The 19,799-nt window shown below is 40.1% G+C and overlaps 2 protein-coding genes across 5 annotated transcripts; both read right to left on the bottom strand.

The window, feature by feature from the left end:
* Window positions 1-1,406: 1,406 nt before the first annotated feature.
* Window positions 1,407-4,339, bottom strand: dut (deoxyuridine triphosphatase). 4 transcript variants are annotated; one of them, XM_034679953.1, is made up of 8 exons: window positions 4,091-4,274; window positions 3,925-3,978; window positions 3,301-3,457; window positions 2,974-3,065; window positions 2,746-2,790; window positions 2,554-2,628; window positions 1,900-1,970; window positions 1,407-1,549 (listed from the first exon to the last, which is right to left on the bottom strand). In XM_034679953.1, the coding sequence occupies exons 1-8, from the start codon at window positions 4,221-4,223 to the stop codon at window positions 1,493-1,495; spliced, it is 684 nt and encodes a 227-aa protein (XP_034535844.1). In that variant the 5' UTR covers window positions 4,224-4,274; the 3' UTR covers window positions 1,407-1,492. The 4 variants fall into 4 exon arrangements, with proteins under 4 accessions (XP_034535844.1, XP_034535846.1, XP_034535845.1 ...); XM_034679955.1 differs by lacking the exon at window positions 3,925-3,978 and having other exon boundaries at window positions 4,106-4,339; XM_034679954.1 differs by lacking the exon at window positions 3,925-3,978 and having other exon boundaries at window positions 4,091-4,272.
* Window positions 4,340-6,644: 2,305 nt separating this feature from the next.
* Window positions 6,645-19,293, bottom strand: slc12a1 (solute carrier family 12 member 1). The gene is made up of 27 exons (XM_034680791.1): window positions 19,186-19,293; window positions 18,697-18,962; window positions 17,229-17,366; window positions 16,503-16,578; window positions 15,640-15,735; window positions 15,157-15,296; window positions 14,959-15,069; window positions 14,765-14,876; window positions 14,524-14,651; window positions 14,199-14,283; window positions 13,867-14,018; window positions 13,667-13,774; window positions 13,449-13,572; window positions 13,095-13,196; window positions 12,717-12,872; window positions 12,526-12,625; window positions 11,944-12,055; window positions 11,515-11,655; window positions 10,790-10,896; window positions 10,608-10,690; window positions 9,837-9,962; window positions 9,069-9,197; window positions 8,499-8,610; window positions 8,288-8,374; window positions 8,023-8,158; window positions 7,858-7,925; window positions 6,645-7,775 (listed from the first exon to the last, which is right to left on the bottom strand). The coding sequence occupies exons 2-27, from the start codon at window positions 18,952-18,954 to the stop codon at window positions 7,640-7,642; spliced, it is 3,123 nt and encodes a 1,040-aa protein (XP_034536682.1). The 5' UTR covers window positions 18,955-18,962; window positions 19,186-19,293; the 3' UTR covers window positions 6,645-7,639.
* Between the last annotated feature and the right edge of the window lie 506 nt (window positions 19,294-19,799).

Genomic DNA, 19,799 nt, shown 5'->3' on the forward strand with positions numbered 1-19,799 from the left:
GAAGGGGGTGGGGGGGAGGGACTGCATCATTTGATTGCCAAAGATGATTCTACATATCATAGATACAATTGCTGAGGAAAATGCCAGCTGAATGGGCCGGTATGAAAGATTTCAGTCAAATGAAGAAGCACTATTTACAGTGTGAATGCCTTTCAAATGTAGGTTTAATGTTGTATGATGATATGTGGAATCAGGTGCCACTTTGAAGGGCATGAGGACTGCAGGAAGCTCCAAAAAATGAGCTTTTTAGGACTCAGTTTAGGTGGAAGAAACAGTGAGTCCCAATAGTCGGAATGAATTCATTTCCTCCCCTCTGGTGAATGACTGAACAAACCTGGATACGTGAAAGTAAACACATTTTCCTACCCCTGATGTTAATTTATGAAGTGAATTTTTGAAAAGAGGGCTATAATAATGGTTAGGAGAGGAAAGGAACCCACTATGGACTATTGAGATGTAGCCATGTTTGAGCTTGAATGACTCCTACTGCATATTTAAACTTTGCTTTTCCATCTTTTCTACTGACTAGAATATTTCGTATTTACTGGTGCTAGCAACACAATCACATAGACTTCTGAATGCACTGTACTACTATACAAAACTCTGTAGTCAACAAAAACAATCCCATCGGCCATTCTGAAGATTTCACGTCTTTGCAACAGTAACAGCTAGCTTCATAGCCTGTCTGCTCTCCTCTATACTACATGTAAATTGTGTTTATACTGTAATAATCGATGCCACTTTTAATCTATGAAGCATTTGTAAACTAGAGGAAGCCCCTGGATTAGAGGGGTTTGTAATGGTGCTTATAATGACCAACTACTTCCATTGTAAACTGTGTATACATACACACACCTGCACACACACAAAACACACATTGATGATGCCAAACCTGGGCCTTCATGATTATGCACTGAGGTCTTTGTGGCCACACATTCTCTCACAAGTACAATCAGTGCTGCATTGCCACAGACCAGCCTGACAGCAGTCTGTGTCCTGTTCACATCAGTGAGGGTTTAGTTGTACATTCACAATAAATACATATTTTTGGTGTTGATGTAGTCACTGCTCTTTCCCTTTTGCCCAGATTTAACTGTAAGCTACTTGCTTTCTGTTATATTATTCTCTTCAGTCATGTTAAAAAAAAAACAGTAAAACATTATCTTTGAATACTTCAGCTACAGAAACACATATAAGCCTGATGGAATCATTTATTGAGCAGAGTTCAACATCCGGTTTATCCAGTTCACTTGGATGTTTGTTGACCTGCACTGCCCCCTTGTGACAATGTGGAGAACTTTTTTACTAAGTGGAGGCTCAGACAAGATGTCATCCAACAGGCTAAACTCGTTGTTACAAAGAACATACAGGTGATAGTCCCAGTAAAGACCCATGACTCTCAAAAATACAAAAAGGAAAAAAAACTTTATTAGAAACTTTTATAGATATTTTAAAAACATGTACAGCATAACTCCATGAACCATTGGAGCCTTCAGTTGCGTCCGGTTGATCCAAAGCCTCCAGCACCACGCTCCGTCTCATCAAGTGTCTGAAAGAACACGGACAACATTTTTTAAATGACTGAAGGAATAAAACATTAACAATGATTCATCTAATGAAAAAAAAAACAATTGCATAAGCTTTTTTTTAAAAAACATGTAGAAGTATCCAGTTGCCCGGTTATTTGATACAACAGGTGGACAAAACGATTCAAACAATTGCGAAAATCAATGAAATTCAGGTGCCAGGTTTCTTCATAATGATCATTAAGATGCATGAAAATCCTTTCAATACAGTTTCATTACAGGCCTGTTGTATAAGCCAGCAGTAGTTTCCGATAGGTGTGGCAAATAAACTGTCACTTCATCAATGTGTAGTTTAGTTTAACGAGCAGTTTACCTCCAGCTCCTCCAGATCCGGGTAACAGATTCTCTCACAAACCAGCTGAGCAACTCGGTCACCTTTTTTCACTGGAAAGAGAAACAAGAGGATGACATGATCTGTGAACTGAAAGTCTTAATCATAATAATAATATTTGGTCTGCTTATGCAAGTTATGATCTGTCCAATCAGCTATAAAAGACCTCTGTATGTGATGAAATAAGGGCTAAAAAAGTTACACAGCAAAACCTCTAAGGTGTTGAGATGTCTCAGCATTCATTTTATTTACAGTTTACTTAAAGCCAGTTCTGTGCTTTACTGAGTTAACAGATTGAGTTTCACTTTGAACGAGCTTAATGATTCTGCTTTATGTATGTGTGACTTGATATGTACAAATGATATTTGCCATTTAATAAGCAGACAGGTTTACCTGATAGTGATCCACAAGAGCATTTGGCAAACTCAACTTGTTGTAGTCATTCTGACCACTGATGAGGACATCACAACTAGACTAAGCTGAACTATGCTCTGAAAGGAAAGCTCAGAAGGTCGCCTGAACATCATCTCTCTACAATATGGCCTCCGTGTTATAATAAAGCATATGGTTTAAGTATTGCTGCTGCCTTGATAAAAAAAAAAAGGTATTGAATATTTCACTGATGCCACAACTCACCCTCAAATGTTTCCTTGCTGAAGTTAAAGAGCACAACTCCCACATTTCCTCTGTAGTCTTCGTCTACAACTCCAGCTGAGGAAAACACAGAGAAAGGTCAGACATGATTTTACCCTTGTCCTGCCAGTGATTTTAATCAGACCAGCTTGCATAGTTTCTCATGGTAAGTAGGTCAGGTAGGTAAAAACTCACCGCCAACATCAATGAAGTTTTTGGCTGCCAGTCCGGATCTCGGTGCTGAGGAGGTAAAAATAGAACAAGGCGGTCAGACCTGTTCTTTTGCAGTGGGTGTTACTTATTCCACCAACAGAGGATCCTAGCTTAATATTCAAATGCACCATGAAAATGACTGAGCAGGCACCGGAACAGAAAGGAGGTAACACTGGAGCTGCAGGGTTTGCATCACAATGTAACACTCACCCACTCTTCCATAGCAGCCATGAGGAACTGCTATCTGAATGTCTGTCTTCACAATGGCCTTATCCAGGGGACCAATTGAGTAGTCGTAGGCACTGTTAATAATCAGAAAATCAAAGTCAGCTGACTTACATTGAATTATATTCCTTAACAGACAATTATATACTCGTTAATGCATAGTAAGTAGGTTGAATATCTAGTGGAGCAGATGCTTACAGGTCGCCACAACTTCTGTTTGCAGTGTGTTCACATTATTTAGCACTCATGTACCCTAAAGACGTGAAGTCATTACTAAACCCAAACATAGTTTTAATTCAAAGTATAACAAACCTGTAGAGGTCATATCCTGCAGCTTTAGTTGAGCCCCTGGTTGGTTTCGTTGCATGCTCAGTCAGTTTTGCAAATCTGAGGACAGGTCTTTCTTCTGCAGGCTTTGTTTCTAGCCTTGCTTTCTTTGATGGGGAGATAGCGGAGGCATCTGTAACTTCTAGAGCAGGCATGTCGACAGAGTATTCACAGTTAAAGACTGACAGCACAGAAAAGAATTAAAATCGATTTAAGAAAAGCTAAAAAAGTTAAAATGGAGACACAGCTACAAAAGACTACTGCAAGGAATGTTCTTGGCGGTTCAACTATTTGAAGGTGAATTTCCCGCGTTGCAACTAGCGCCAAATAAGCCCCTCCTCAATAACACACCATTTAAAGAGACAGTAACACTATTTACTAAACAGGACATCAATCTTAAAAATCACACCAGTAGTTTATATATCTTTAGGTCTTTCATTAAACGCATTAGGGGAAAAAAAATTAAACAGCCTTGTAAATATGACCTGTAACTATGTCAACCCATCACTCATGTCAACAGATTCTCGCGATACCTAACGACCACCATAACAAACACCAAGCTGAAGCACAAGGAACTATTTTGACAATTCAGAGCCTCATTTTACTTACGCATTGCATCCGAATAAAGAGGACGTGGTGGCGATAGTGTAAACGTGTTCATAGCTAGGCGATAAAGCAAACACAACCAAACTGAATGTGACAAGATGCTAGGGACGCTAGCAGAGCTCAAGTCAAAAAGCCTTTATCATATCGCCGGTGTCGACAGTATACATACTCATTTCTAGCTTGCCTTTGTTTTGAGTGAGCGTCTGAATATGAAACTGCCTCCCTAAGAAACACGTAGTAGTGTCATAAAACAACGGGCATTGTAGATGAAAGTTTCTGAGCCGTGGCAACAGTCGTGTCATGTTGTTTGCTATCCTCGTCTGTGAGTGTTACGGACTCCCAGCTGACTGTCACCCGCACCTCCTCCTCCTCCTCCTCCTCCTTCTTCTTCTTCTTCTTCTTCTTCTGCTTCTTCTCCTTCTTCTTCTCCTTTTTCTTCTTCGTGGTTAACGGCGGATCGCAAACAGCTTTTATGTGCATACCGCCACCTGCTGTACAAGAGTGTGTATCATCATCATATCAATTCCTCATTAATTTTTTCCTATCAGTCTTGTGTCCGATATGAAAATATAGAGCGCCCACCTTCTGCCTCTCACTCTGTTCCCAGCAGTGCTGTGAGACTCCACTCGGGTCCTGCTGCTCTAACCCTCTCCTGGAGCTACTCTGGCTCTGCTGCATACCTGTTACAGTTCAAAATCACACACTCCACACCTCTCACACCAATCATTACTCCTTTCTCCTAATGAATACAAAGTGTAATTTACTCCTGTATGCCCCCCTCTGAGTCTCATTACATATCATTACATAAATCCTTACTGATTTTTGTATTTTGTAAAAGCTCCGTCCTTTCTGGTCTTCTTCCCACCTTTTCTGCCATATTACCATTCCTTTCTTCTTAATCGTTGCTTTCCATTCTCCTGTCCAAAGAGGTATTTGGACTGTTGTGTTCTTCCCCAGTGCCCTTTTTGCTAATTTATCTGCATCCTCATTTCCTTTCACCTCTCATGTGCTGGCACCCTACAGAACTGTATATGCACACCACCCATGTGAAGTCTAAGCAAACTGTGTTGTAAATCAATGATTAATTAAATCTTCTCAAGAAGTGTTTGATGTGTGAATGCTTTCCAAAACTGCTACTGAATCTGTGCACACCACCACCCTGTCTGGCCTGACCTCCTCCACACACTGAAGACTGATGATTACTGCCACCATTTCCGCTGTATACACTGATAACTGATCAGATAGCCTTTTAGGCAAATTAATTTCAAGTTCTGGTATACACACACCAATTCACACACAACCACTTGCACTCATAGATACATCTGTATATATTCTAAGGTATAATAATTGCCCCTCAGATACACACTTGTTTTTACTTCAACCTCATTCATTCTCCATTCACTCTTCATTTCTAGGACACTCATGTCCACTTTAACCTCAGGGTAAATCCAAGGGGATATATTACTGACAGGAGTGGGATGGGCAACGCACCTCCTTCTCCCCCTCCTCCTCCTCCTCCTGACAGGCAGCTCATCACTTTTAAAGAGACTCATGCCCTACTCTAGTGCTAAACAAAAACACTTATTGGTCAGAAGTAAGGCAGCAGCACTAATAAATATTCGTTGTCCTTTTTTCTTAGTATAAGCACAAAAGTAGGCAGCTTAAGCTGATGTATTATTTCCTCAACACGCTTGAAGAATGGATCACAATGAACCAAAATTCAATAATAATTCATAGCTCAATTTAAAGCTTTACAAATAAGACTTTCTCCTTATACTGTCCTCATGTTTATAAAGTCAGATCCCAAGTCTTTAAACTAGAGTCCACTGCTGCCCTCCAATGGCAATAATTTGGCACCAGCATTCAGGATGTTTGCCATCTGCTCATGATAATCATTTCCATATACTGTATTTATAATTTCAAATTTATTTATGTATTTATTTTTTTCCACAGGGACAGTGTGCAGCCATTTAGCTGTTCCAGAATTAGCTACTAGCTATTTTCCATCTGTAATCCCTGGGCAGGAGACGGTCAATATCTCTGTTAAAAATAAACAGCTACTCAACAATAATAACACTATACAACAACATGGGTGCCTTGACAGTTGAAATAACAGTACAATATTAAATCTTTAAAAGCCAAACCCACTACACTATTAAAATAACATAATAAGGCATAGTCCATAGAAATACCCCTAGAGGAATTAATAAAGTTGTTTGAATTGATGATCACTATACAGCACATATCTCCCACAAAGACAATAGCGTTACGATATAAAAAGCTGAATGCGCTATTCTTTAGCAGCTACACCTCAGCATTTGATATTATAGCAGCAACACACCATCTAAACAGCAATAAGCATTAAATCATCACAGCATTATGGGATTTTCTGATAAAGTGTTCAAAAAACGAATTATGACAATACCATATTTTACCAAACCATGCACTGTTTTAAAACAGGGAATTATGAAGTTCTGTTTCATTGTTATAACTTATCTTGACCTCAAGCCTGTGTACAAAAGTGTACTTTTATCTAATAGTAACACCAAGAATTGATAGAAGAGAAAAATAAAATCATTGTTTAATTAACTAACTAACTAACTAACTAACTAACTAACTAACTGACTGACTGACTGACTGACTGACTGACTGACTGACTGACTGACTAACTAACTAACTAACTGAATAGATAGAGAAATAAATCACGTAATAAACAACAGCAACATGCTTAAAGTCTTTATTCCAGGTAATCACAATTACATATTTAAATAGAAGCCAGACAATAGGCAAAAATATACAGAATTGGATTTGCAATTCTTAATTTCACTCATTTTTTTCTTAAACAATAAGTGTACTGTGATAATAACTTTGAAAATATCATAAAGTATAGTGTGAAACAGGTAAGCAGCTTATTAATAACATTGTGCGTATTTTACACTTAGTGAATATCAAAGAATGCTTCAAAACATAATCAATCCATTTGTACCACATTGCATAGAAAAATGCTGGTGATCATTTATGAAATGGTTATTTACTTAAAAAATATTCACTGGTGAATTCAGGTATCTACTATGTACATTTATTTTACAATCACAGTAGCAGGCAACACAGTCACTCAGTGCGTCTACTGAGAGCTTCCTTGTTTGTCTGCTTATGTTCATTTGACTGATATGACTAAATATAAGCTTTTTGTTTTTGTTCTTATAATATTTAGTTATTACACCATTTTATACACAGTAGTCCATTGTAGCAAAGAGCTTAAACAATGCTTAGCCTATTATTCACATTCAGACTGTTTGACATTTGCACTTCAATATCAGAAATACACTTGTCTTGTTCCTCATTCACAGCACTTATGAGAGCTTGGAGTGCAGCTAAGCAGTTTAAATTTGCCTCACCAAAAAAAAAGGGATAAAACATGATGGTGTAAAATACTAACAGGCTGTTACTGCAAATATGTTTTTATTGCAGCTGTAAAATTTACCAGCTGACCATTTTTCTGATATTTTCTTTTTAGGTATTTCTTGTATTTTCTTGTCTAAATACTAATAAAAATAGGTGAACTATTATAAATGTTCATGTTCACTGTGGAGTTGCTCTGGAAGACTTAACATCATCCAAGGTTCTTATTTGCTTTGTGAACATAGTCCAACATTATGTTACTACCATTTCTGTCCTCTATAGCTACCTGTATTCTACTGCTTAGCCTACAGGGTGCTCAAGAGTAGAAAGTAAGCACACTCTTGTGGTTTCCTCTGATGAGCAGGGTGGGTGGAAGGTCCCTAGTCAGTACGTCCAGCCAGGCCATGTAGAGATAATCAGAGACAGCTCCCTTTCGAGCGATGGGCATGCTCCTGCAGGAGGATTACAGAGAGGATGTGAGACAGTGTTTCCTCCACAGCTAATGTTTTTCAGGCAAGAGATTTTTATACTTACACAATGATTAGATTGGCTGATTTGGAGTTTTCTTGAAGCACTTCATTCAGTCGTACCTGGAAGTTTGTCTGTAACACAGCAGCATTGTTTTTAAAGAGCAATGAATGATAACTGTACCTCGAATTGAATACACTTAGTGTATGAACTAAGTGTCTGTGATTTCACCTTCTCCTCAAAGCTGCTCAGCTCCTCATCACTGATTTTCCAGGGATGCTCTTTTTTCATAGCTTCAGCCTCGGCGTAGTTTTTGGAGCCCTCATGCAGGCGGAAAGGCTTGATCATTTCATCTAACTTCCTCAAGCTGGAGGAAAGCAGATAAAAACATTAAGTGACACATTTTTTTTAATCAAAGTATCCTGTCAGAAGGTGATTAAATTTCACTCTCCCTGTCACTGCAGCTAGTCTTCTGTTAATAATAAAAGTCAGTTACCTGTCAGGGTGGGGCTGGATATGGATGTCATCAATAACATTGATGTCTGTGCAGTTAATCCTGAATTTGTGTAACAGAGTTTTCATCCTGCAAGACAGATAATTACACTGATTAGCATCCATACCAATGCTGGTAGAAGAAAACTCAGTTAAGCCAAATAAAAATCCTGTGAACTGATATTTTTGGCTGATGAGTTTTCATTTTTACTCACTCCTGTTTATCCTTCTCAGATTGTCCAGGCTGCCCAGCGATAAAGATCCTTAATTTACTGTCCTTCCACTTCTTCCTGGTGGTGAGGATGTAGGGGAGCAGCAGGGTGAGGCCTGATAGAGGAAAATGTATTATACATTGGGAAATGAAATGAAATGGCGCCTGGTAGTTTGTCTGACATTGAGATAACTTATTAAAGCATTTCAGTGACATTTCTCCTCCTTCTTTTCCCATCTAAAGGTTGTGGAGGTAGTTTTCCTTTCCAAATTAGGGATTGAAGGCTGTCTAGGCTGTCTTTCAAGTCAAATCTTAATTATAAAGCTCACTAACGCAAAGTCAGATTTGTGACTTTAGGCTGTATAAATAGAATTTAACTTGATTGTCTTGATTTTAATAGTTATGATAAGATCTTAAAATTCATAAACAGCAAACTACAGTGTATTTGAATGTAACTCTTATGTTGAGCATCAAGTAGATGAACTGTTCAGTGGGGCTGTATTTCTGTGATTGTATCTGTTATAACCTACAGCAGGGGTTGCAAGATAAGGCTGCTTTAAAAACCAACACGTACCACCATCATCAAACAGCCACCACACATCAATGGTGCCTTCGGGCTGTTTCTTCTTGAACTGCATACTGGTCTCCACTAGCTTCTCATTCATCTTGGCCACCTGGGGGGGCGGAGGGGCACACACTGACACTGAGGGAGAGAGAAAAAGATACAAGAAATGAGACCTGGAGGGGGGGGGGGGACAGTAGGAGGGAATGTAAATCACTGAGCCAGCATGGAGAGTTAAGTTGGATGGGAAAACTAGCACTAATCAACATTAAAAGCTGAGCCTACATCAGCAGGAACAGCCATCTCTCAGGTTTAATGTTCCAATGAGTGCCACCCAGATTGCATACTAACGATCAGCGCAGCCTTGCCAAGATGCAGCTGAGTTGTGCGTTGGTGTGAGTGTGTGTGATGTAGAGACAGAGGCTGATCTAGTGAGCGGCTGCCTGCACCCTCTGCTGTCTCGGTGAAAGGGTTGATCTTAAGAGATGCTACTCAAACTGGAACGAAAGGGACCGTATTATTGGATTACATCCTCAGAGACATCTTTAGTTGGAGAGCTTGATTCAATTATTTCTCAATGGCAGTGTGGAGAAGTCTCCAAAAAAGAGATGTGTGTCATTGGTTTCATTTGCTAAATGTATGCTCTCTCATTGGAAGTATGAGTGTGTGAAGGGGACTGAGCCAGAGACCTACATTTTTCACATCTTTAAAATCTATTGGTACAACTATTCCTTGAAGAAGCTGAGATTTAAATGTTTTCTGAGATTTGGGGATAGATACCTCTGGTTGTGAGCACTTGTTGAGATGAGTTCCTGGACTTTCTGAAGAGTCCTTTTGATTTTCCTCCGTTCATCATCATCTCTTTGTCCAGCGCCCGCTGCTCCTTCTCTGCCTTTAGCATCTCATCTGAAATACAGAATAACAATTCCCTGTAGTAATAAGTATGCAGTCATTTCAAACATGTGTGACATTACCCTTGTTGTCAGTCAAGATTTTCACATGGGGGGGGGGGGGGGGCTGTACAGCAGAAGCTGTTAAGTATCTTCTCTGTTCACTATCCGACCTTTATAAATACTTAATAATCTACAGAACAAAGTGCCCCTGGCTTATCACTGTTATGTTACTATCAGTAACTGTTGGTTGTTGTGAGAATAAAAATTAACTCACCACTGCAGCAGTGTAGATTTCTAAGTCTACTTTAGTGTTTGTTTTTGTAGTTAACGACAGACATCAACTTTTCCTGTTTGACCACTATTACTCTATGTTTAAAACACACCAACAATTCATTCATTGTTAGTGTTGTCTTTTGACACTTTTCAACTCTCTTATGTGTATGTTTGATTTGTCCATTTGGAGTGTACACCTTTTTTCATCTTGTTTTGCTATTAGTGTCTATGTTTCTGCTTTATTTACCCATTTCCTGTCAGTGCTTTCATTCTTCAATCTAACCTAATAATGCAGTCTACTTTAGAAGGACATTTCAAACACTGTTGCTGTTGCTGGTGCTGTTGCTCCCGTCGATAAAAGCACATAGCCATTTTTTAAACTGACCTTCTGCCTCGACAATGTGCGACACATCAAGTCCCTCGTTCATTCTCAGCATCACTGCCCCGTACTCGAAATCAAATGCGTCACTGTCAGAGAGGACAACAAAATAAGGACACCGGCCCTCACATTTAATTTTCAGGTACATTAATGGTTTGTGTGCCAGAGTGTGTTTGTTTGGGACTTACTGCAGAATCCCCACGTAATTCTGAACTCCCTCTGTGCCTGCAGTCCTCCAGTTCCTCTTGAATCCTATCATCAATGTGTTTGGCTTCATACGGCCAAGACCAGAAGCCTGTAAAGACAAGCAGGACACTCACTTATAGAATCAAGATAAAACTCACTATCAGTTCACTAAAGCAACACAGACATGTTACCCTGCAAGTGGTAAAACCTCCAGTCTCTATTAACTGGCGAAAAAAACTCTAAAGTTTCAGTGTCAAAGACAAGAAGGCTGTAAAAGAGTTTTACAGCCAGAAATTATGACCAAATCACTCAGCAGATCCCACTTTGACTGCAGGGACTCGTCCAGGCAGTGTTAATCAATTATAGCTTTTAATCTGCCGTGCTGTTTGAAGTAAGCAATCCTGACAATGAACCGAGGCCTTATCTTGAAAGTGCGATAGTCAAAGCCATAAGACTGTGTTCCTGCTCCTCATTAAGTCTCCCCTGTTCTTCCTCCTGAGCTAATGGCCTGTCTTAACACAGGTCCAGGCCTGAGTCATAACACAGCAATAGATACTCAGAGCTGTGAGGAAAGAATGGGACAATAAAACCTGTTTCTGCAGTGTTTAAATCTCACTTCTCACTCCGATCAAAACACATAGGTTATACATTGAACAAACAGATTTTCTGGGTTAACTGGTTGACTTTTTTCTGAGGAAGTTTATGTGCAGACCATAACCACACTGACCTGAAGAAGGCTCTCAGTCCCTTCCCTGAAGTCCTCACAGGTCACGGCAGCGTAAAACGCCTTGCGGTTCTTCTTCCTCAGCCACAGCTGGTTTCTCTCCATGCCAGAATTCATCTCTTCGAGGGCCTCTGATCTCGGACCCTGCAGACAACATAATTTACAGTTGTGTGAGGTGGATAAAAAACAGCTTTTTATATATTCAGAGGACACAACTGAACCTCACTCATGTCTCAGGTTTTCAGACAGCTGGCATTTCCTTCCTCCTTGCTTAATATTCGCTTGCAGTCTGCACTCTGCACAATTTAAATTGGCTTGATGTGCAGATCTTGATTTAAATAGAAGGTTGAAATTTAAATAAAGGTTTGGGAAAAGCAATACAATTTCCACTGTTTTGAATATGCAAGTAGTGTAATTAGAATATAACCTTACCACAAAGACTTCACAGGCAAGACAGAGTCCATAGGTCTTGGTGAAGGAGTTAGCAAGGTCTATGAGAGCTGGTCTGGTCCGTGCTGAGCCTGTCAGAGCTAAGATCTGAGGCCTGAAACAGAAAGAAGAATATTTTTCTCTCTGTGTTTTTTGAATATATTTTAATTATTTCTTCCAAAACTCTCGAACACACATGCAACGTCTGTACACTTCACACAAAGCTGTTACTACCACATAACACATACAATTAGAATTCGATATTTGAAGGATTAGTCCTTTTGGTTTCAGGTATGTTAACTCTGAGACTTGCCTTGCATCACCCAAACATTACTGCAGCTGTTAGTGTTTGTATTCTGTCAACTATCTCTGTTGACAGCTTCTGATTTCTGTCATATTTTTTGTATTTAGTGTCACAATCTTGTCATATTATTCAAAAAGGCACAAGAACAGGTTACAATTTCCTTAAAAATTCAATGATTATGAAAATGTCCTATGAGCCTTTAAAGTCCATTATTTTTCATTTCACTCTGTCAAACACAAGCTGTATTATTTTGACAAACATAGCTGCATTGCCGACTTTACCTGAAGTTCTTGACGTGATCGTCAACACCAGTCAGAGACAGAGCGTTGCTGACTGCACTCACAAATGTCACCGCCTGTGTGGAAGAACCCCAGTTCACATCTAAAGGGCAAAATAAGAAAAGAGTCCCGACAGGTTAGATCTGCCATGCACGCTTCATAAATGCATATTCAAACACACACAGGAAGCTCACCTGGCTTCTTGACTACAACGTAGATGTAGAGGAGGATTTCAATGGCGTATGTGAGGAGAGCTGCCCACCAGTTGATAACAAACATAACAATGCAGCAGAGCAAGGCACCCAACAGGGACAGCCACATGTTGTAGTACTTATAAGCTGGTCGCCAACCTGGGGAATGCATGACATAGAAATTCAGTATCTGAGAATGTAGATAAAGTTAGTTAAAACTAGGTATTATGAGCACCTCAGTTTACTCAAGAAAATGCCTTAAAGTAGGTGGTTTTGCTTTAATATATTTGAGGCAGTGTCTACTAAAAAGAAGTAGAACCCCCTCCAGCTACTGGCATCATTTTTCATTTATAAGCTACTTTTTACTCCGCAGAGACTCACCTGGAGACTTGGCGTAGGATGCGTGGAAGCAGGAGAAATTGATGAGAGCATAAGATGCCAGGAAGAAGTTTGAGATAATAGGGGCAATGGCGTTCAGATCACCTATGGACACACAGACACACACACAAACAAAAACACAAACACATGAATAAAACCTTCAGTCAAGCTGGAATTCATCTTAGATCACTTCACATTGTTTTAAAGTTCATTAAGCGAGTAGAATATTAGGGGAATAGTGATAACAGTGAAGGGTCTATGAGCCAATTTGACCACTTGAAGCTTTGAATAGAATTTATGACAAAGATTAAAATGTTGTTTAAATGTTAAGAGGCCATGGTAGACATGTGGACTGACCAATGAGAATGAAGGCTACAGAGATAATGAATGTGAGGACATAGCCACGGATTGGCTCGTTGTTCTTGCCAACTCCCTTTGCAAAGAAATGCAGAGCCGTGTAGATGTTGTCTTTACACAGAGCCTGAAAAGAGACAGAGCTCGAGTTAAACTTTTTGTTTTCAGGTTCAGTTCAATGAAATCTTTGCCTTCAAAGAAATGATGGGTGAGTAACTGACCTGGAAGACTTTCGGAGCGCTGACGAGTGAAGCCAGGGCGGATGAAAGTGTGGCTGAGAATGTTCCAGCGATGATGAGGGGACCAAATCCAGACACCATGGTCATCACCTGAACCACAGAGAGAGGAAGAGGAGAGCATGAGAGATGCAAACAGAAAAAATCTTCTTGTGTTAGCATGAGAATCTGAAAGACAAGTGTACCTGGAAGTTGTTCATTAAGCCATACTTGCATGGCATATCTGCGCAGGAGGAGAAGTCATAGCCGAGCTCACATGCAGCTGAGCCGTCGCAAATTAGTGTAGAGTTGATGGCTTCAGTAATGTTTCCTGTGGCATCACGGACGACGGTGGCAGCTGACCAGTCAGAGAAAGGAACGGATGTTTATCCTAGCATCAAACCAGGCTCACAGGAATATTTGGTATTGCAAACTTTGAGGCATTATAGACCTCAGAAACTTTCATCAGAAGACAGAAGTCATTTTGTAACAAAAATATTTGTCATTGGAATTGTAGTTCAAAGATTGCTGTACTTACAGACACACAGGGCCACGCCCAGGTAGGTAATGCCAGTGATTACAATGGCCAGCAAGGTACCTTTAGGTATGGCTGCCTGAGGATCCTGTATGAAGAAACATCATTGTTTTAGTCATAAATCAGACACAACATTCAATATGAACGAATATGTTTCTGCATAAAAGATGTACTCAAAAGCAAGAGTAGGTAAATCAAAGGACAAAAGCTACCCCAGAATTAAATTAACCCACAAAAGTGAAGAGTTTTCTTTCCCCCTCATGTTCCAGAGCAGCTAATGATTCATATATTCAATTCTTACGAAACGGTCTGTGTTACAAAAAGTTACCCTCAAGTCCCCTGAAATGTTGGCTCCAGCCAGGATCCCGGTTGCAGCAGGGAAAAAGATGGCAAACACTGAAAAGAATGATTCTCCATGTCTGAATGACGGAGGAAAATTCTCCATGAAGATTTTTGCTGTGGAAAGAGGAGGAGAGAGAAATGGAAAAGTAGCATGGATAAGGTGAAAAGAGCATTGTCAGTGACATTGTTGAGTGTTCTAACTCATTAATTTGGTGAGGTTGTCTTACAGTTATAGCCAAAGAAGCCTTGGGATTTTTTAGTATCTGTGGCAGGAATGACTGTTCCAACAAATACGTTCACAATGGCCACCAGCAAGATGATTAGAAGGACAATTTGTGCCTATTTGGGGAGGAAAAACTGTTCAAAGCTAGGAATGAACAAGATGAACAAGCAAACAATCAACATACTGTGCTGCTCTCACCTTGGCCTCCCATTCCATTCCAGCCAGTGATATTCCCAACAACAACACCACTGTGATACAGCCAACGATCCGAATGTCATTGATTGGATCCGTCATGAGGGAGTTATACTCCTGAGAGTGGCAGACAAGGCAAAAGAGAAACACATAATAAAACATCAAGAAATATTACTTCTCCAAAAGTCGTTGCTGAACACACACCTTTAGCAGATCCACCACAGTCTCAGCAAAGCCCACCACATACATAGCAACAGCCAATGCATTTGCGAAGGCGAAAATTAGGCCAATGGAGCCGCCAAACTCTGGGCCCAAACTTCGAGATATTAGGTAGTATGCTCCTCCTGAAGTGAGACAATGAGATACATACAGCAGTGGATGATTAATATCCATATCACTGATTTATTGATTTGATGTCAGAAAGTTAGGCTAAACAAAGAAAGAGTCTTTGAGGGGTGACATTGGGCCTTGTGTCTTTATCTGCACACTCTGTCCTCTGGTCATTTCATTGTCTCAGTAAAAGATTTTATGTCAGGATGAATGTGGGTTATCTCAGGCTGCATGCTGGCATAAATAATGTTTAAACTGCTGCCGCCAGCTGCTGTTGCTCTGCCGTACGAGTAGCTGTTATATGGGAAATGCCTGCGTAAAAGTATGTGATGGGGATAGATGATGCATTTCTCTTACCTCCTCTCACCACACCATTAGTGCAAATGGCAGACATGGAAAGACCGGTGATGACCGTGACCACACAGCTGAGAGCAATGACCACAATACCCAGACCTGCAACGCAAACAGACAACAGCTCTAAATAATACATTTTTGAACTGCAGAGTACACTGAGGCGTTATATTTCAGCAGTCCATCATAAAACATTGTGATTGTGAAATGAAACCCTACTCCCAGCGGTCACCTTTAAACACAGGCAGAGTCAAAGTCCCTGTGGAGCCTGAAGGCTGAAAGCTACAGCCGTCTGTTGGACCTGCTCTGCCTGCCGCCTGCAGCTCTCTCTGCTTCTCAAAACCATTTAGTTACGCAGCCTGAGCAAAATACCCCGTCGATCGATACATTCTTAAGCAATGAACACACTCATGAAGCCATTCACACAGTTTCCCCTTTGCCTCGAACCCACACACATACACAAACTGCAATGCTTATAGAGGCCTGGCTTTGAGAATAGATCTTCGGCAGGTTTAGATCGTTATATGGGAGCTCAGAAAGGCTTGTTCGGTCGAATGTGCCTAATTCAATCACTCCTGGCTAATGAGTAGAGGTCTATATATACCTTTAAATGTCCCTACAGTCCCTGGAATCCCTGGAAACACCTTCCTTATCTTTCAAAACACAGACATGAAGGATCAACCAGGAAATTACTCTAGTTCAACTGGTGGAACATCATCAAATTCCCTAGTGTAGAGATGCCTTAAATAAAGTTTATCTTTCTTTTAAGTTGAAGCCACCATACCAACCGACCCTGAGCTGAAAAATAAGAAAAGGAAAAATTCCAAAAGCTTTAATTTTAGTAAAAAGAAAACAGAGAAACTACTCACCCCATCCTGACTGTCCAAAAACCCAGGACAGACGGATGAACAACATGACACCCCAGATGTTCAGCATGCATCTCACCTGTGGAAAAGAACAACGATTTCAGTTTTAAGTCTTCAGCTTGGGTAATGATTTATTCCTGTGTTGAACAAAGAATACAAACACAACAATGCACATAAAGGAGATGGATGTAAAATCTGATCTATCCATTTTAATTAGAAGCTCAATAGGAAAACTCTTTGACAGCATTACCAAAGAGGGGAGCGCTTTAGGTATTTTCAAAAGGAAATGAATTACTGTTCTTTTTTAAAAATATTTCTTTATTAATATTGTTATTATTATGTGATTGATTCTTCTAATTAAATTGTGTTGATTTCAAACAATGTTTGTATTTCATAATCCTGAAGTCTTGCACAATTTGATCTATGTTTATTGTAAATGTCTGATTGTTTCTATATGAAGCACTTTGGTTCATGTTTGAAAGACATGTTTTTTGCTACTGCACATTTAAAGCCTTTTCTCCCTTTTGAACTCAGCAGCACAAATGATCAACCAGCAGCTCCTGAGAAAATGCAAATCACTCCCCGTCTCTGAAAAGACGTGGAAAGTCCCACTTGGCCACCGCCGTTTTACAGAGACACAGAGGGCTTCGTCTTGCTGGGTCACAGTTATGAGGAAGAACCCTGCACCAATAATGCAGAGGGAGCCCATTATGACCCCACATAACTCACCAGGACTCCTTTTATCCAGCCAAACTTTACGGCTCCACTGGTGTTGATGGGAACGGCAGACTCCAGGTCATCAGTGGGTGTCCCGCAGCTTCCCTCGCCATCGTCCTGCACGGTTTCTGGGACTGAGATCTCTCCATTCTGATGGCAAAAATAAAGACAAACAGATTAGAGGGAGAAAACATGTAAACTTGTCCTAAAACACATAACTGAGTAGTTGTCGTGATGATAGTGTTTGAGTGGTATTGTCATTGTTCTATTCTTATTCATCATTTATAGTAAGAGGGAGATCTAACTGAGTCTGAGGTCTCTTTTCTAACAGTTCAAGTAAAAACATTTCTTATGACGTATACTGTCGAAGTGTTTTTTTCTTTCCTTTCCCTGTCTGCATGTACCGAAGGTGTGTTTGTCTCATTCCTGCATTGTGATTTGATTCTGAAGAAAGCAGATAAAGCATTTAAAGAGATATTGCACTACTCTGTCTGTTACTGCACACTGGGGAGAAAATGGAGAGAACTCAGCAAACCTAATTTCAACTTTCTATTAAGATGAAAACTGACTTTTAAATGACTCTCCTACACAACACCTCTGCCCTGAAATCTGATTTAGTGAGGCCTCTTAGATGTGTTTTATTCTCATTCACTGAAACAAATGTGGTTTGCATTAAGTTGCAGCCTTTCTAATGCATTGGCATGGAGTTAGTGTTTACAGAAAATGATGCTATGAAGGCGTTCAGTACTTAGACTACTTGGGACGTGTAATTTGTGTTTATGTACTAGTGGAAGGTGTAATTATGCATTAAATGGACCATATATTCAAATTACGTGTCATCTGTTTCCAGTTTTCCTGGATAATCTGTGAGATCTTTGAATCACTAGTTCCTGGTGAGACTGATTATTAAATGCTAGATGGCCTTACACATTCACACTGTTACTGATCTGTTCAAACTTAAATGAGCCATAACTTCTGTTGTTTTGTACTAGGGGAGACTGCTGATGACCTTTAACCCGGGCTCTTTTGCAACCTTAGGTGTTATAAGGGCCCAATAAAAAGCACTAAAAACTCTAAAGTGTGTCAAGTGTGTGGATTGCTGTTGTGTCCTAGAAATAACTTTCAGTGTCCTCTTAAGTTTCACAAGACTTGAGGTGAAGATTTAATACCTGAACTGTGGACACTGGAAGTAATAACGTTTGAACGATTAAACAACTGTCAAATTTTATTGTTTCACTCACTCAAGTCTTTAACCTTGGTGAAAGGAGAGTGCAGCATGGGAGCTGAAGACGTGAGGCTACAGGGTAAGACACTTGAATTTGTAACTCAAGGAGAAAAAACAAGTTAAAAAAAAGTTCCGGTAGAAGGCTAAGTGACAAGGACAAACATGGTTAATATATGAGGAAAAGAGAGTGAAGACTATTGTAACAAAAAAAAACATTAAAAGGAAAAGAGAAGTTCAGAGGTTGTATGCACTCACCTTCTGAAAGACATCATGCAGGTCCTGAAGGGATGGCCGCACAGCCCGGTGACCGCTCACACTGCCTTGATTTCTATAGAAGTCAATGTTGGGCACCCGATCCAGAGTGTCATGACCAAAGGCACTAACCACCGAGGGCCTGACTGTGCGGTGGTCGCCATATGAAAAGTTGGTGTCCTGATACATTGGGGGCTCATCCAGGTTGGAATCATATGCAGGGTTCACATGCTCCCCACCGTTAGACGTTTTCCTCTCCATCAGGAACACTGAGGGAGAGTCTCAGATTTAAACAGTCAAGGATCTAACAGCAGAGCAGGTTTTAAGTCTTCAGTCATCCAACAGGGATTCAAAACAACAGAACAATGCATTAACTGGTGTGTTTATCCTTGTATATTGACGTCTAAACTAGGCTAGGATTAGATATATAGAGATCTCCTCTGCTGCTGTGAGCGTCCTGTGAGTAAGCTGGGTTTGTCTCAGATGGCCTACCTTTATACTCTGCATGCCAGGGTCAGAGTTTGGCTGCCAGCTATTGGCTAACGCTCTGGATCAACCCTCAGAAAAGTGAACGAGGGGTGTCAGATATGTCCTTGCTCCATCCTAGGGGACACAAAGGCATTGCTTAACGATTAACAAAGTCATAAAAGCCGAACAGGAGATAAAGGCACCCGTTGCCTGAGTTCCTGGGAATTGATTACTAATATTATTGTCTGAAGTGCAGGGAAACAGCACATGTTGTTCTGTCAGTGTAGTTTATTGAGCTGTGGATGGTATTTCCTCACACCTATGGGCTCTCTGCATTAACCACAGGGAAAAATCCACACAGAAGTTCAAATTAAAACAAAGCTGATATGACTAATCAGGAAAAGTTTGAAGGTTACAGACCTTTAAAGATGTGTATGACTGGCAGAAAAGATAAGACTAATATTTGAAGATAAAGAATGAATAATTTTATAACAGATGCATTAGCAGAAGGATACAAATTGTGGAGCTATGAAAAGGGAGGGGAAACACTCTCATACATTGAGCCCATAAGAGTTTTATAACTGATTAAACGTTATCTCTAATACTTCTCTTTGTCACAGAGAAAACGGCCGTATTCA

The sequence above is a fragment of the Notolabrus celidotus genome, chromosome 3, assembly GCF_009762535.1.
Source record: "Notolabrus celidotus isolate fNotCel1 chromosome 3, fNotCel1.pri, whole genome shotgun sequence".
NCBI classification, from domain to species: domain Eukaryota; kingdom Metazoa; phylum Chordata; class Actinopteri; order Labriformes; family Labridae; genus Notolabrus; species Notolabrus celidotus.

What these genes read in the sequence shown, in the direction of transcription:
- slc12a1 (XM_034680791.1), bottom strand. Translation starts at nt 18,954, where the DNA reads ATGGAGAGGAAAACGTCTAACGGTGGGGAGCATGTGAACCCTGCATAT. An exon ending in GAATGGAATGGGAGGCCAAG is followed by an intron (nt 14,877 to 14,958) that starts GTGAGAGCAGCA and finishes CTCCCCAAATAG; the next exon opens with GCACAAATTGTCCTTCTAAT. An exon ending in ACATTTCAGGGGACTTGAGG is followed by an intron (nt 14,284 to 14,523) that starts GTAACTTTTTGT and finishes TTCTTCATACAG; the next exon opens with GATCCTCAGGCAGCCATACC.
- dut (XM_034679953.1), bottom strand. Translation starts at nt 4,223, where the DNA reads ATGACACGACTGTTGCCACGGCTCAGAAACTTTCATCTACAATGCCCG. An exon ending in AAACTTCATTGATGTTGGCG is followed by an intron (nt 2,629 to 2,745) that starts GTGAGTTTTTAC and finishes TGTTTTCCTCAG; the next exon opens with CTGGAGTTGTAGACGAAGAC. An exon ending in CAGCAAGGAAACATTTGAGG is followed by an intron (nt 1,971 to 2,553) that starts GTGAGTTGTGGC and finishes TTCTCTTTCCAG; the next exon opens with TGAAAAAAGGTGACCGAGTT.